General features: G+C 42.5%; 1 protein-coding gene across 1 annotated transcript in view; it reads right to left on the bottom strand.

Moving 5' to 3' along the window:
- The window catches only part of GNL3L (guanine nucleotide binding protein-like 3 (nucleolar)-like), a 30674-nt gene extending 16481 nt beyond the window's left edge, over window positions 1–14193 (bottom strand). Inside the window, 8 exon segments of the mRNA XM_006903804.1 lie at window positions 309–445; window positions 3134–3232; window positions 3234–3274; window positions 3366–3540; window positions 4044–4131; window positions 5963–6107; window positions 11957–12060; window positions 14133–14193. Coding sequence (XP_006903866.1) covers window positions 309–445; window positions 3134–3232; window positions 3234–3274; window positions 3366–3540; window positions 4044–4131; window positions 5963–6107; window positions 11957–12060; window positions 14133–14193 — 850 coding nt within the window.
- Between the last annotated feature and the right edge of the window lie 3797 nt (window positions 14194–17990).

Consider the following 17990-nt stretch of genomic DNA (forward strand, 5'->3'; position numbering starts at 1 on the left):
GGAAATGTCTATAGTAACATTAGAGAAATATCTTAGTCCACTACAGACCCCAAGAGATAGGGGGATGCAACCTCCTATTTCCTCAGCACCTTAATGTGCACTTTGCTGATTTCTTTCATATCTATCAGAAATCACAACTATCCCCTAGTACACAAATTCTCCACTTTTTAAGACAAGATTAGAGCTTTTCAACTTTTCTAATACCAGAGTAGGGCTAAGGAATGGGGAGGTCAAAAGTGATATTTGCTGTCAGGTTTGTGAGGTAAGATAAAGGTTTGAATAGGTTAGTCCAACCCACTTCCACTTACATTCCATTGTGTCTTCATTGGCCTGTTCAGTATGCTCAATGTCAAAAGCCTCTGTCATTTCCTTAACAATCTCAGCACTGAGGTGAGTTGGCAAAGTGTGAGTAGATGGTGGTAGTGTATAGAAGCTGATCTTCCCACTGCATTGATAGGCAGGAAGAAAAAAAACCCAAACCACACAATCAGTGGTGATATCATTAAGAGAGCAAATCAGAGTGTATGCTTCTTGGTATGTGCTCCTGCACTATGTCTTTCTGCTGTCCTCCCCTCTAAATCCCATGATGCCAGTGGATGGACCTCATCAAGAGGTTCAGGCCCCTGAATCTGCAGGAGGGGGATGAGTGGCCTAAGTACCTGCTGCAGATCAAACACAGTGGAGATAGATGAGCTGGGCAAAGTGCTGATGCTCACCCAGGTGAAGAACCACACCACCAGCATCACATAGGATGGCCGAGATTCATGTAAACTCTATACCTTTGTCCTAACAAACCTAGATGCTCCCAGCAGGAAGGACCCCAAATTCAGGGAATGACATCATTTTCTGGTCATCATTATGAAAGACAATGACATCAGCAGTGGCATAGTCCTCTCTGGTTATGTGGGCTTTGGCTGGCTGGTTTAGAAACAGGACAGAACACTGAAATGTGATAAACCCATTCTGAGCAATCAATCAGGAGACAACCAGGGCCAATTCAAGGTGGGATCCTTCCGCAAAAAGTATGAGCTCAGGTTCCCAGCACTTGCTACCAGTCCGAATGGGATGACTATATGCTCAAGCTCTTTGAGCAGCTGTCCAGGAAGTAGAGAACAAGCCAAGACTTTAGAAAGCTCTGGAGCTGCTCGGGCCTCTTCTTCAACTCAGTGATGCATGTAGATTTCTTCTCTTCTTGACTCTCATACTCATTAGTGACAATTTCGGCACACATCCAGTTTCTATTTTAAAGTCTATTTGTGGGGAGATATTTTGGTACTGTCATGGAGCCATCAAATTGTTACTATAAAAACTAGCAACTTAGAGTTTAAATTAAAAAAAAATCTAGGTGCATATACCAAGTTTATAGCAGTAGAGCATCAATGTGGTCTTTAAAAGAGGCTACAGCAGCAGTAAGGATGGACAGTAGTGCTGTGTGTGTGTGTGTGTGTGTGTGTGTGTGTGTGTGTGTGTGTGTGTGTGGTTACTGGGAGTTCTGAAATCAGTGCATATTAAACTGATTGTTCTTCCTTGGTATAACTGAAGCTAAACTGGAGTTACTGAATGTTGTGTTAATTTTGCTACGTATAGTTGAATAAAAACAAAAACACTGAGTGGATTGACAGAAAACAAAACCAAAAACCCAAACAAAACAAATTAATTGTTATGTGCTGTCAAGTCACTTGCCACTCATAGCAACCCTATGCACAAGAGCCCTAAACCCTGCTCTATCCTGTGCCAACCTTATTGTCTCTGACACACCTACTCCCATTAACCCAGTTATTGAATCGATCCAACTCATCGAGGGTCTTCTGTGGCACTGTCCCTCCACCCTCCCAAAATTGATATCCCTCTTCAAGGACCAGTCCCTCCTTATAACGTGTCCAAAATATGTCAGATGAAGCTTCAGAATCCTTGACTCCAAGGAACAGCTGGGCTTTACCCTCTCCAGGACAAACCTGTTTGTTCTCCTAGCAGTCCATGGTATATTCAATACTCTTCTTCAGCATCACAGCTCAAAGGCATCAATTATTTTACTATGATCCCTAGTCACTGTCCAGCTCTCTGATGCAGAGCAAGCAATTGTGAAGACTATGGCCTGGATCAGGAGCACCTTAAGTCTCCAGACTAATGTTGTCGCTCTTCAGTATTCCGGAGAGGTCCCTGACAGGTGACTTTCCCAATGCATCTCATCTCTTGATTTCCTGGCAGCTGGTATCAAGAGTGTTGATTGTGGAGCCAAGTACACTAAAACTGTTAACAATCTCAATCTCTTCACCATCCATCCTGATGCTGCCAATTGGCCCAGTGGTGAGAATCTTTGTCTTCTTGATGTTGAGCCTCAATCCATACTGAAGCAGCAGGTCCTCCTCAGTTTCAGCAAGCAGGGTTGTGTCATCTGCATGACATAGGTTGTTGACGAATCTTCTTCCAATCCAGATGCCACATTCCTCCTCATAGAGCCCAAAATCCTGGATGATATGTTCTGCATATAGACTGAAAGGATATGGAGACAAGAGTACATTCCTGGCAGACATCATTCCCAATTTTGAACCATGCTGTGTCTCCTTCCTCTGTTGAGACGATTGCCTCTTGGTTCAAGTATAGGTTTCGCATAAGCACAATCAAATGTTCTATGATTCCCATTCTTCTCAGAGTCGGCCACAGTTTGTTATGATCCACACAGTCAAAAGCCTTTGTATAGTCAATGAAACACAGATAGACATTCCTCTGGTACTCTCTGCTTTCAGCCAAGATCCATCTAACATTCGTTATAATATCCATATTAACACGACCTCTTCTAAACCTAGCCTGCACATCTGGCAGTTCTCTATTGACGTGTTTGCTGCTCTAGTCATTTTTGGATATTTTTCTGCAGAATCTTGCTTCCATGTGATATTAATGATATTGTTCGATAATTGAATACTCAAGCAAAAAAGGGCATGAAACAATGATGAGACCCAGAGAGCAGCCCTCTGAAATACAAGGTTTGAGTTGTTAAGCTAACCACCTGGAGTTTTGACTTTCCCCTGCCAAGGATCTTAAAAGTCAGGCTAGAAGTCACACTAATGGCAATGAGAACAGAAGAGCCACCCTGGCACTTGGGCCTCACTCTTACCCCAATCCTTATTCTCACCTCTCCCAGTCAGCCAGGACAGCTCTGGCTGCCTGCTCCTGACTGTATATGCCTCTCTTCTTCTTCTTCCCCAAATGGCAGGTCACTGCAGTCAGAAAGTTCTGTGTTCTGGAACCCAGAAATGTTGTAATAGTTGGAAATCTAGTTTAGGGAGTAAAAAGAGAAGTCATGAAGAAGAACAAAGGGCCCTTGGTATGGGGATTGGGTACTACTAGCAAGTAGTCACACATACCTCCTCTAAATTGTAGCGCTGCAGCATGGTTTCCACTGAACTCACAGGATCTGCTAACTTCTGTACATGGATGCTGTTGTGCAGGATGGTACCCACCTCTGAGGATGGTCCTGGGACAATGCCTGGAGTATCTAGGAGCCTAATGAACTTGTCCAGGTAGACTTCTTGCATGAACCTGGGCCAGGAGATAGAAGAAAAGATGCCTGCTTTCCTACATGAACCTATATATAGCCTAGTATTCTATAGGCCCCAGTCTCAAGATTGGGCTTGAGTGGTAGGGGAAGTAAAGAGTAAGAAGTGAAGAGTATCTTATAGAGATAAGGAGAGATATATAGCATTGGGGACTTAGACTGATTCTAATCTAGCTGGACTGAGAACTGAACTGTAGCACCCTGGACATACCAAACATCAGTTGCTTCATCCAAGAAATAGAACCACTTATTACAGTCTTACAAAAATATTAGACAGCTTCAAGGAATTAATTGCAGAACCAAGCTGAGTGTACGGCCCACACTTGGTGCATGTCAGGTAAGTGAAGACTGTTACCAAGTTCCTATGCCTGGAGGAAAGATGAGGGTTAAGCACACACTGAGGAAAGAGGCAGAAATTACAGGAGTGGGAGCCAGGGAGACTAGTACTGTCAAGGAGTTGTGGAGGTAGAAGTAGGTAAGCGCTTACCTGGTGATTCCAGGAACAGCTCCTTCACTGCACACACGGTTACACTTCAGGCTATTGATCAGGCTGCTCTTTCCGACGTTGGGAAGGCCTACAAAAGAGCAGCAAGTAACTCAGGAAAGGAAAAGCTCTCAGGACCATTCACACCACTCTGTGTGAGGCCCTCCTGCCTTTCCACCTTAGTCCTTGACCAAGCCCCTCATGTTCTGGGCATGTCGGATAGACACATCCCTCTAGATGTGACACCCACTCCCTGCCCACAACCAGTGCAGGAAAGGTGTACAAATGCAAAGCCTCTGTGATGGTTAATGGAGAGGAGACATCAGGAAGTGCCGGTGAAACAGACAACTTTCTACACTGGCATGTAATCTGGCAGAGGGGGGTAGTGGGAATATCTTCAGATGCAGGTCTGTGTAACTGCCTATAGTGTTTTTGTTTGTTGGGGCACTTGTGAGAACTTGTAGGCCTGTACATACCTGTATTTCTCCATCACTGGGTATCTGATTCTCACTTGTAATAGAATTTATATGTAGGCACTATTCTTTCAAGTTTGTACCCTGTATATGGAAGTATCTATACATCTCCATCATTTCATTTTAAATATCACTGAGGTTTTTTTCCCCTCTCTTTTTGTATTTCTTACTCAGTATTCTTTACCATATCTTTCTAACTTTGTTCTCTATCTGTATCTAGTTATTATCTCTCATTCTGATCCTTGTTAATTCTCTGTGAGTCCTTACACCACCACTTCTGTTTCTTCATGTCAAATCCTCCTATCATCTGTCTACGGACTTGTGTACCTTATGTATGTATTTCTATGTGTTTCACTGTATCTCTTTTTTCTCCCTTTTCTTTCTCTAGACCTCTCAATACAGCTGTCTCTATTTCTCTACACTTAAACATCTGTACTTCTCTCAGTGACTTTAACTATAGGACTGTCTCTGGACACATGCTCTGCTGTGCCCAGTCTTTCTGTAACTGTGTTGGGATAGGTGTATGTATGTAGGTCTTCATTTGCCCACATTGTGCCTATGGATGTATGTTAATCTCTACACAGGCATTGTTGGGTCTATTTTGTATGCCCACATGTGTGTACACATGTTCCTTTATGCCTACATCTTTGTTCTTGTTTTTATCTTTCTTCTAATTAGTCTCTCTATTCCTGTGGGTATGTCTCTTTCTGGTTCTCAGAATATGTATGTATGTCTGCATTGCTACATAAATGAGGTATCTCTAAGTATCTCTTGTCTCTCTTTCTGTATGTCTATGTCTCTATCATACTCAGTTTCTTTCTGATCATATCTCCCTCTCACTCTGTATGCTGCCATTATTTAAATATTTTCATTTGGTCTACTCCTCAACCAAACCAATATTTGATTTGGTTTTCTTATCAGTTCTTTTATCTGTTTTCCTCTATTTAGTCACGTGTATCTATGGCACTTTTTCAGCATCTAGATCTCCCTCACATGTCATTCTTAGCTTCACTTCTCTCCTTGATTACCTGTCTCTGACCCTATCAATTTCCCTTCCCACTTCTCATTGCCCTAGCTTCCAAAGAGACACAGGTTTGAGTATCAGTTCTGTCTTATCTCACCAGGGCTAAAATTCCCTTTTCCTTCTCTGGAACTCCTGTGCTTATCTGTAAAATGGAGATGCATATTATTCCTTTTCACAGCACTGGTATGATGAAATGGTATTAACTCCAAGCATGGCACCACGATACATAGTCCACGATACTAATCTGTAATATATGAAGACAATAATATTCTTTTCCACACCTACAACCCAAATTACAAATCAAAAAACCATTCCTGAACCATTCTTCTCTTTCTCCATAAAGGTCCTAGGAGCCTTCTTCCCAATAAAGTCCCCTATGGGGAAGGAGTCTGAGTCTCATGACCAACTCCAGCTCCATGCCTTACCCACAACCCCCACACTAATGTGGGTGCACACTTCTCCAAGGCAGCAATAGTTTCCTAGAACTCTCATGAGGTTTTCAGCTCCAAAGCAGGCCTTACTTTTCAGCAGTGACTGAGAGGCCTGTTCCACTGGCACAGTGCAATGGTTCTAGAAAACAAGGGGTATTGTTGAATAGGTATCAGGGTAAAACAAGTGGTCTCAGACTATGTCTCTCCCTTACTCAGAAATTTTCAAACATTATCCTTAGTCAACAAGATCCTCAGCCTAAAAATGGAAAATGTTACAATATCGACCCTGAATATCCTGTTTCCATGTTCCCCTAGGGAACCTACAAGGGCCTGTTTTATGATTGTTCATGTCTTCAGTATTCTTTATCTCTGCTTCTGCTTTGCCTACTTCTTGCCTCCCTAGCAGGGGCAATACGAAACCCTGACCTTCAGAAAAGTCAGGGTGAATTCTAGTTCTGCCTCTCACAAGATTATGTCCAACAAATCTGCTTCGTTCTTATGGTTCTCAACTCTCTCAACCTATGGAGAAATGAGATGGTGATTGGCCCACAGCCTACCTTCCCTTGATTCCTCACATAGAACAAGGCCAATACAAACTGCATGTCTTTATTCTTAATGCCACCTCTGTGCCCAGAACCCCTTTCTCCTATTCCTTTTTCTTTCCTTATACACTACAGCATTGCTTCTAATACTTTAAAATTTGAATTAACCTAAGTATCCATCAATAAGAAACAGTTTAAGAAAGTATATCCTTAAAATGTTAACACAAATGAACTATAAACCTTATAAAACAATGTTTATCACATTTTTGTCAACAAACAAACAAAACACCCAACTACAAATGTGGTATCATTTTTAACCAGATTGGCAAAAATTTAAAAAAATGTACTGATATCAAGTGTTGCCAAGAGTATAGGGAAACAGGACATCTTGCAAATTTATCTAACCACTTGCAGGGAGGATAAATCAGTACAGCCAACAGGAAGGACAAATTATCAGTATCTAATATAATGCAGCTCTGGTGGCTTAGTAGCAAGGAACTGTGTTGCCAACACAAAGTTACTCAGTCTGAATTCATCAGCTACTCTGTGGGAGAAAAATGGGCACTCTCCTCCCCTGCGATTTACCGCCACTGAAAACCTATGGGAGGGTCAGCTATGGATTAGTTCTAACTTAAAGGAAAACAACATAATTCAGTTGGTTTTAAGTGTCGTCAAGTACAACTCGTGTGACAGGTATGAATTCTGTCTTATTCCACATCACCCTCATTATCTCTGGCTTACTTGAGCCCACTGCTGCACTCAATTGTGTCAATTCAACTCACTGAGGGTCTTCCACTTTTTCACTGACTTTTCCTTTTATAAGGAACATCCCCAAAGTATGTAAGATGAAGCTTTGCTATCCTTGGCTCTGAGAAGCACTCTGACTATAATTTCTCCAAGATAGATCTGGTTTGGGTTTTATTTTTCATTATTGTTATATATGAAATAATTTTGTTAATTTATTTTTTTTATTTTATACTGGTTTACATACAAAGTTGATAAAGTTAGTATACATTGCTTTTCACACCAGATCTTTCCCCTTTCCTACACCCATCCCTCCCCTCCACTGTTCAAACTGTGTGACTCTATGATTAAGTCTTCCCCCCTTGGATCCTCATACTCATTCTACAATAATGGTTTTATACAGTATTTGTCCTTATGAGACTGAGTTAGTTCACTTAGCATAACGCTCTCCAGTCCCTCTTATGTCAGGAAGTTATTCACAAAATCATTGGTCCTGTATGAAACCAAAGGGTTGTACAGTTTGGTGGGTGGAGGGAGGGGGGTGAAGGAAATGAGATCCTACAGGGACTTGAAAAGACTGAGTAATAATGGGCAAGTTCCAAAAGTGACTGATTTTTTAAAACAATGCATGGGAATGATTGTATGAAACACAGTATGAATGAAGAATAGTGTGAAACACAATGTATACAAACGTTGTGAACAAACAAACAAAAAGTTGAACATAGAAATATACCCAAAGAAATTAGAACTGAAATACAAATGGAGATTGGTTTTACAATGTTCATATAAGTGTTATTCGTCATTACGAGAACATGGAAACAGCCCAAAAGTCCAACCACAACCAAATACACTAAGAAATTGTGGTACAATCACATAATGGAATACTATGCAGCACTTTGTTGTACATATGACAGAAGATCTCAAAAGGCAGCACGGAAAGACAAAGTAAAACTATTACAATGAAATGTGCAGCTGGAGTCAGAAAATCAAAAGGGCAAAATTTGCTGTCTGTCTGATACTTCTCTAAACCTGAACATTCAGATTAAGACAGACTAGGAAGAAGGACTGGCCATCCACTTCTGAAATAGCAGGCCTCTGAAAATCCTATGTACAACAAGAACACATGTAGGTAACACAAAGGGCAACTGAGGTTGAGCTTTCAACTATGGAAATACAAAGGAAGAGGAACAGTTGTAAGCAGACACTAGTGATTGGGACATGGAATGTGAGAACCATGAATGTAGGAAAATTAGATATTGTTAAGGAAGAAATGGAATGCATAAATAGCGACAACTAGGCATGGGGTCATCTGCCCAATGAGATGAGATGGACTGGAATGGGGCATTTTGAGTCGGATGATCATATGATATATTACTCTGGAGATGAAAAGGTGAGGAAAAATGGAGTTGCTTTCATAGTTAAGAAAGCCATTGCTAGGACAGGATAATATCCATACGTATACAAGGAAGGCCAGTGAATACCACTATCATTCAGATATATGCACCAACAATCAGAGCCAAGGAAGAGGAAACAGAAGATTTTTACCAACTTTTACAGTCGGAGATAGATCGAACATGCAATCAAGACGCATTGATAATAATGGGTGACTGGAATGCAAAAGTTGGGAATAGAGAAGATTCAGTAGCTGGAAAACATGGACTCAGTGACAGAAACGGAGCCGGAGAGAGGATGATAGAATTTTGCACAATCAATGACTTATTCATTGCAAATATGTTTTTTAAGAGACATAAACGCAGGTTATATACATGGATTTCACCTGATGGCATGCAAAGGAATCAGAATGATTACATCTGCAGAAAGAACCGCTGGAGACATTCAATATCAGCTGTGAAAACTAGGCCAGGAGCTGATTGTGGAACAGACCACCAACTACTCATATGCAAGTTCAAGCTGAAATTGAGGAAAATCAAACCAAGTCCACGGGAACCAAAATATGACTTTGAGTCTATCCCACCTGAATTTCAGAACCAGCTCAGGAACAGGTTTGAGGCCCTGAACACTAATGAGCGAAGACCAGATGAGTTGTGGGAGGATATCAAGAGTATCATCCAGGAAGAGTGCAAACAGTCATTGCAAAGACAGACGAGGAAGAGAAGACCAAAATGGATGTCAGAAGAGACTCTGAAAATTGCACTGGAGTGCAGAGAAGCCAAAGCACAGGGAAGAATTCAAGATACTAAAGAGTTGAACAGAAGATTTCAAGAGGCAGCACAGGATGACAAAGTAAAATATCACAATGAAATGTGCAAGGAGTTGGAGTCAGAAAATCAAAAGGGCCAAACTCGCTCAGCATTTCTTAAGCTCAAGGAACTGAAGAACAAATTCAAACCTAGAGTTGCTATAATCAAGGATGCTTTAGGCAGAATATGAAATGACCCAGGAAGTATTAAAAGAAGATGGAAAGAATATACAGAGTCACTGTATCGAAAGGAATTGGAAGACACAGAAGAATTTCATGAAACAATATATGAGCAAGAGCCTAAGGTGATGAAAGAAGAACTTCGAGCTGCTTTGAAGGAATTGGCAAAAAATAAGACCTCAGGAATAGATGGTATACCAATTGACAAATTTCAACTAAAAAATGCTGCCCTAGCTGTGCTCACCAAGTTGTGCCAAGAAATCTGGAAGACAACCATTCGGCCAACTGACTGGAAGATACCTATATTTGTTCCAATTCCAAAGAAAGGTGCCCCAACAGAGTGTGGAAATTATTAACAATGTCTCTGATATCACATGTAAGCAAGATTCTGCTAAAGATTACCCAAAAACAACTGGATTAACACGTCAAAAGAGAACTGCCAGAAGTACAGGCTGGGTTTAGAAGGGGTCCTGATACTAGAGATAATTGTAGCTAATATTAGATGGATCTTGGCTGAAAGCAGGGAGTACCACAGGATGTCTGTGTTTCACTGATTATGTGAAGGCATTTGACTGTGTGGATCACAACAAACTGTGGCTGACTCTGAGAATGGGAATCCCAGAAAACTTGACCGTGCTAATGCAAAACCTATACTTAGACAAAGACGCAGTCGTGACAACAGAGCAAGGAAATAATGCATGGTTCAAAATTGGGAAGGGTGTATGCCAGGGATGTGTCCTATCTCCATACCTTTTCAACCTATATATGCAGAACAGATTATCTGGGAGGCTGGGCTCTATGAGAACTGTAGCATCAGGATTGGTGAAGATTCATCAACAATCTGTGTTATGCAGATGACACAACCCTGCTTGCTAAAACTGAGGCGCACTTGCTGCAGAAGGTCAAGGACTGTAGCCTTCAATATGGATTGAGGCTCAACATCAAGAAGACAAAGATTCTCACCACTGGGCCAATTGGCAGCATCAGGATGGATTATGAAGAGATTGAGATTGTTAACAGCTTTAATTTGCTTGGCTCCACAGTCAACACTCTTGGCACCAGCAGCCAGGAAATTAAAAGGCACATTGCCATGGAAAAGTCTGTTAGGGACCTCTCCAAAGAACTGAAGAGCAGTGGCGTCACTCTGGAAACTAAGGGGTGCCTGATACAGGCCATGGTCTTTGCAATCACTTGCTATACATCAGAGAGCTGAACAATGACTAGGGAGGACAGAAGGAGCTGTGGTGCTGGAGAAGAGTACTAAATATACCACGGACTGCTAAGAAGAAGAACAGATTCATCCTGGAGAGACTTAAACCAGGCTGCTCCTTGGAGGCATGCATTTTGAAACTTCATCTGACATACTTTGGACATGATGCAGGGAGGAACTGACAAGTCCTTGGAGAAAGACATCATGATTGGGAGGTTGGAGGGACAGTGCAGTAGAGGAAGACCCTTTAGGAGGAGGATTGATTCAGTGACTGGGGAATGGGGGTAGGTGTGTCAGAGACAGTGACACACACGAGAGTTTTGGAGACAAATGCTTTCATTCCTTCTGAAAGTCATAGTGTATGTAACTCACAGAGTTTACATCTTTCCAGGCCTGCTTTTCAGTCAAATCCCGTGTGGTACGAATTAGCTGCTACATTTGATACCATTGGTAGTAAGTGGTACATCTTTCTATGAAACATACTCAGTACACAAAGGAGGGTTTAGGGCTGTTGTACATAGGGTTGCTATGAGTCGCCAAGTGACTTGGCAGCACATAACAACAATAACATGCAGTACTTAGGAACAACAATTTTGAAAACTACTATATAACATGGGAGAGACTAGAGTGAACTCACTCAGTCTCATAAAGACAAATACCACATAAGAACATTATTGTCAAAATAGAAGGATAACTAATAAAACACATATGGGGACCCAAGGAGGGAAGGTGTGGGAGTGGAAGGCTGAGGACGGGTAGGGGCTAAACCACAGGGCTGCACAATTTGGTGGGTGGAGGAAGGGGGTGCAGGAAATGGGAAGGATCTAGGGGGGAACTTGCAAAGACAGGGTAATGATGGGCATGATCGAACGTTAATTTTATAAGACAATGAATGGGAATGATTGTATGAATCACAATTTGAATGAAAAATAGTGTGAAACACAATGCATACGAACTTTGTAAGCAAATCAATATAAAACTTAAAAACAAAAGAGTCTCGTCCTAAAGTCAAAACTCAAAGTTAAATTATCAAAGTGCTGGCAACTCTGATCCAAGTCAATACCCCTCCAACTGTGGCCTGACAGAAGCTGGATGACCCTTTCCAGACTTACCAAATTTTTATTCTGATGCTGGGTACTGGCCTTGAAAGGCACAGTTGGCAGCTCATTCCGAAGGTAATCCAGCCACTTCTCCACAATCTCTTTAGGGACCAGGTCTGGGGAAAAAAAGGAACAGATGGACTAGTGAATATATTACCTCTATGGCTCACTCCAAAAAAAAGGTTCACAATCAAAGCTAGACAAACCGATAGATATTTCTGCTAGTCTCTGGCTCTTTCAATCCTCCAATTTTGAGCTGGAGTCAAAAAGGAGTTTGAACTATTAGATCAGCTAGCCCTTCTAGAAGCTAGCTGTTTGGTCTCAGATAACTCTCCTTCCAAATGATGACTGTGCCAGAGGCCTCCTAGAAACTTATTCATTCCTTTTCTAAAGCATTCTGTTGGTTGTGTTGAGTTGATTCTGATTCACAGCAACCCCATGTACAAAAGAACAAAACATCAATTGATTCTGAATCATCTTTGCAATTACTGCCTGGGCCTGAGCCTTAGTCCACTCTTGCAGTATCCCTTCTTGTTGAGGGTCTTCTTCCCTTTTAGCTGACTCTTTACCAAGCATGATGTCTTTTGTCAGTGACTGGCCTCTCCTAAGTATGTAAGACAACCTTACATCTTCAATTCCAAGAAAGCTTAATCTCTTCTAAGACAGGTATTTGTTCTTTTTTGTAATCCATGGTGCATTCAATATTCTTAAAAAAACAAGTGAAAGACATCAAATCTTCTTTAGTCTTCTTTATTCACTGCCCAACTTTCATGTCCATATGAGAGGCTACTTAAAATTCTATGGCTTGGGTCAGACATACTTTACTCATCAAAATGACATACATTAGCATTTTAAAGAATTCTTTTTTTTTTAATTGTGACTTGAAAGTTTACAAAGTATACTAGTTTTTCATTTATTCAAACACATTTTGTTTCATAATATTATAATACCCAAAATATCTTATTATCTCCTTACCATGTATTGCCTTTCTCTTCACCTGTCTTTATTAACTTTTATCCCCCTCTTTCCCTCCATCCCATTCTATGGTAAGCATCCACGAATGTTTCAATCCACTATTATAAAAAGCTAAAGAAAGGTTTATACACAGAGGGAAATAAATAAAGTCCTAGGAAATAATGGAATACCAACTGAGGTGTTTCGGAAACAGTGAAGAGGACCTGACGCAGTTACTAAAGAATATAAAAAACTGTATGAGGAGGGGGAAACTGTCTGAAAGGGATATATTATATAAGGCATTTTACGTATGACAACAATCTGCTACAAGAAGTGTACTGCAAAATGGACTGGGAGAGTGGAAGGGAGGCAGAGAGGAAGATGTACAGCTCTCAATATGGGTCACATCTCAACATCAAGGAACCAAAACTTTAAAAAAAAAAATATCACCACTGGACCAATAGGCAAAATCATTAATAAATAAGGAAAAGATTGAAATTGTCAAGGATTTCACTTGACTTTAATCCTCAAACTTGCATGGTAGCAGCAGTCAAGAAGTTTAAAGACTGAGCAAAAGACTGATCTCCAAAGTCTATCAAAATGCCGTGGATGCTTGTGAGCTGAAGGGACCAGTCCAAGACTCCTTCATTCCCATCAGGTCTGTCCAGCCCCCAGCTTCACATCCAGCAAAAGCCTGATCTCTAATGCCCACGGAGACACTATGAACGCTCATGAGATGAGGAGACCTGCCATTCCAAGACTCCTGTCCAGTCCCTAGCCCCACACTCAGCAACGTTTGATTTCCTACACCCATGGAGAGGCTATGGATGTTCATGAATTGAGGAAACCCACTATTCCAAGACCCTGTCACTCCCATCAGGGTTGTCTGGCCCCTAGCCCCAGCAAAAGCATGATCTCCAACACCCATGGAGAGGCTGTGGACAGTTGTGAGCTGAGGAGACCTACCATTCCGAAATCACTATCATCCTCATCAGGACTGTTCTGCCCCCAGCACCACCTGCAGCAAAATCCTGTTCTCCAAGGCACACAGATGCCCTGGACACTCATGACTGAGGACACCTGCCATTCCAAGACCCTCATTATCCCTCTCAGGTCTGACCAGCCCCAAGCCCTACCCCTAGAGAAAACCTGATCTCCAAGGCTGGCCTTCAAGCCCTTGGGCTTGAGATCCTCAGGCCAAACAGGAATCACAAACATAAGACATCCCCTTCACCTGAGACATATCCTGTGCACCTCAGCTGGAAGGCTCTAATACCCAGCAGCCACAGGAACATAGTCCAGGAACAGAATATTATTGATAAGGACCTTCCCTCAGAACCACCAGAGAGAACAGTGATGAGTTGAGGAACCTACCCCTGCTACCCCTCAGACCAAAGAGGACAGCAGACATCAGAAGAGAGGGCTGCAATCAAGTGAGAGATTCTCTTGCAAAGCCAGCATATTGAAGAGCTAGGAAGGGAACTGCCTGTAGTCCTCATGGCAAAAACTACTTCAGTTGTTGAACATGGCTGCGCCACTCCACAGTCCAAGGAGGACAAGAATCTTCTCAGGTGACAGACTAACTCTCAGAACCAGCACATTGAGATATGAGAGAGGGAGGGGTCTACAACTCCCCAGGAGAGGAATTGTCTCAGTTGGGGAACATTGCCCCAGGGGCCAGTCCACAGACCAAAGAGGACATCAGACTTTAGGACAGGGAGCTACAATAAGGAAAGATTCCCACAGGCCAATACCGCAGATCATAGAGGACCTAAAGACCTTTAGGAAAGGCAAACTTTACAGCTCCAGAGGTAAAAAAAAAAGGCTGCTGGAAGAGCAAGTTCCCCACCTAACAGATGGAACATATTAAGCTTGAAACTAATTAATACTCTTATAAAGTTAAATAACTATAACTAACTGATGCAGACATAACAGAAACGGCCCAAGACATACCAAGAAAAGGTTCACGTCAAGAAATCAGCAAGTAGCCTCAAACATGGTGTGTGTGTGGGGAAAGCCTTCCTCCAAATAAGCAGAACATACTCCAGACTCAATGAATACTCCAGAGAAAGAAAGGCAGAAGAAATATATTGACATGGTGTTATATGGATAGCTCTAGAACAAGGTACAAACTATGGAATAAAGAATGGAAGCTACAAATAAAGTGAATTTACCAGAGATAGGGAGCCAGATGAAACATGTTGATGTGGAGTAATAGGAACAGCCACAGAAGAAGGTGCAAATGATAGCAGAAAAGTTGGAAGTCATAAATAGAGCAAATACTCCAAAAACAGGGAGTCAGAGGAAATATACAGACATGGAGGCATATGAACAACAGCGACAGAAATTTCAAATGATAGAAAAAAAAGAAATTAAAGTTTAGATTAAAAAGTACAAGACTTTATGAAACCATAAGACAGAGAAAGCACAGACAACACAGCACTGGAAAGAACAGAAACACATGAAAAAGCAATCCAGAATATCAAAACCAAAATAGCAGATGTTTCCAATATGCTGGAGGGACAAAAAAGCAGAACAGATAAAACAGTCAGTGAGTTTGAAGAAAAGAATCTTAATGGGAACATATTAGAAGAAAAAAGAGAAAACAAAAATGAAGAGAACATTAGAATCATATGGAATAAAAAGAAACAATATACATATGAGAAAGAATTGAGAAAATTGTAGAAAACTTCCCTGATCTCAGGAAGAATGAGAAGAAAAACATTAAGAGATTTCATAGTCAAATTCTCCAAAATCAAAGGATAAAATACTAAAAGCAGAATGAGTAAAACAGAGTCACCTACAAAGGAGAACCAATTACATTAAGTTCTGATTTCTCAGCAGAAATAATGCGAGCAAGACAACAATGAGAAGGCATATAAAGAAGGATCAAAGAAAATAACTGCCAGCCAAGGATCTTGTACCTACCAAAGCTGTCCATGAAATATGAAGAAGAAATCAGATCATTTGCAGAAAAGCAGGAGCATAAGGAATTTGTGAAAACAAGAACAAGTCTAAAAAAATTCTAATAGAAGTCCTTCATACAGATACTCCAAAGGAAAAATGGATGAACCATAGTAACCAGAAATAAATCAAAGTGGCAGTGATAAAATCTGGCCTATCAATAATCACGCTTAATGGGAATGGGTCAAACGCACCATTTAAGAGAAAAAGACTTGAAGAAAGGATTTAAAAAAACCCCACAAGCCGGAAGCCGCCGCCAGCCGGGCTGGGAAGAGCAACAGTCGGCCAGCCACCGAGGAACTCCAGAGGAGCAAACACCGTGTAACCCCAGAGGAGCAACGACTACCCACCCTCCAGCCCGTGCCTGTGTGACCCCCAACACAAAGAGTGCTGCTGCATAAACGTGCAGGAGTGCCCAAGCCCTGCCCCCTACCTCTTGGTGGTAGTGCCCAAGCCCTGTGCTCCTTTGCCCCCTTAATCCCTTGCTTCCCCCCCTTTCTCCGACCCCTCCCCCCCACTGCAGCTCCACAACAACGAACCTCAGCCCACGCCACAGCCCTGTGACCTCAGGGCACCACTGCAGATCCAGACATCACCCAGAGCTATCAGCCAAGCTGCTGTGAAACTAATCCGGCAGGAGAAAGGCCGGTAGGATCCTGGCTGGGTTTACTGGGGCATTGCTGATTACCTGATTACCTGGAAGAGCACCTAAGGGCGTGCCCACTGGTGGGGAATTTGGCCGAGCTCTCTTGGGCTACACCAACTGCCCAAAACGAGCCAGCCAGCTGGCTTCTCTGAACTCTGCAGACCAGCCAGAGCCTAGTGGGTTGGTGGGAATTTGACCTTGACTCTTCAGATCCTGTCAGATCTAGGACCCTGCTGGAGCAGGGGCTGCTGTGTGAGGGCACCTGTGTAAGTGCCACTAAGCAGGGAACACTGAGAAAACCACTGGGTAGGAAACGGACAGCAGGAACTTGAGTAAGGACCCCAGTCATGAGCACACTGAGACAGCAGAGGTTTGAGCAAGGTCCCGCAAGTGTTTGACCTGCACTTGTGATCACCCAACCCTTTGCCTCCCTCATCCCATTTGGCTCCACACCACTGCCTACACAACTGGGCAATCAACTTGGCTTTAAACGGGAGCACCTTGACCTATTTACCAACAAGAGATTGCCCTAGCAGGCTATGAACTGACATTTCTCTGAAGTCAGAAATTCAGAGAAACACACAAGTTCGGTAGCTGCCCAAATGATCTCAAGAGCTTTGTCTTCAGATCAAGAACATATCAATGTCTCGAAGAAAGCAAACTATCCCACACAATACACAAGAGCAAAGCAAGATATCACTCACAAAGGGTGACACAGTATCAGTGGAATCCCTGAAGCCAGAAAGTCTCATGGAACTTTCTGACACAGGATTTAAAACAGGAGTGACTGATATATCCAATGGATAAAAGACAAACTTAATGAATTACGGGATACAACAAGCAAAGACCAGGAGTTGTTCTTATGTGCCATCGAGTCGTTTGCGACTCATAATGACCCCATGCACAACAGCCCTAAACCCGGCTCTATCCTGCGCCAACCACACATGCCTCTGACACACCCATCCCGATTACCCCAGTCACCGAATCAAATCATCTCATAGAGGGTCTTCCCTTCCAGCGCCGTACCTCCACCCTCCCAAGCATGATGTCCCTCTCCAAGGACCCGTCCCTCCTGGCAACATGTCCAAAGTATGTCGGACGAAGCCCCAGAATCCTTGCCTCCAAGGAATGTTGTTGTTATGTGCCACCGAGTCACCTGCGACTCATAGCGACCCTATGTACAACAGCCCTAAACTCCGCTGTGTCCTGTGCCAATAGCACTGTCTCTGACACTCCCATCCCAATTATCCCAGTCACTGAATCAATCCACCTCATAAAGAGTCTTCCTCTACTGCACTGTCCCTCCACCCTCCCAAGCATGATGTCCCTCTCCAAGGACCGGTCTCTCCTCACAACATGTCCAAAGTATGTTAGATGGAGCCTCAGAGTCCTTGCCTCCAAGGAGCCACCTGGTTTAACCCTTTCCAGGACAAATCTGTGTGTTTTCCTAGCAGTCCATAGTATTCTCAATACTCTTCTCCA

The sequence above is a fragment of the Elephantulus edwardii genome, unplaced genomic scaffold (genome assembly GCF_000299155.1).
Source record: "Elephantulus edwardii isolate Elephantulus edwardi_28Jun2011 unplaced genomic scaffold, EleEdw1.0 scaffold00239, whole genome shotgun sequence".
Lineage (NCBI taxonomy): Eukaryota > Metazoa > Chordata > Mammalia > Macroscelidea > Macroscelididae > Elephantulus > Elephantulus edwardii.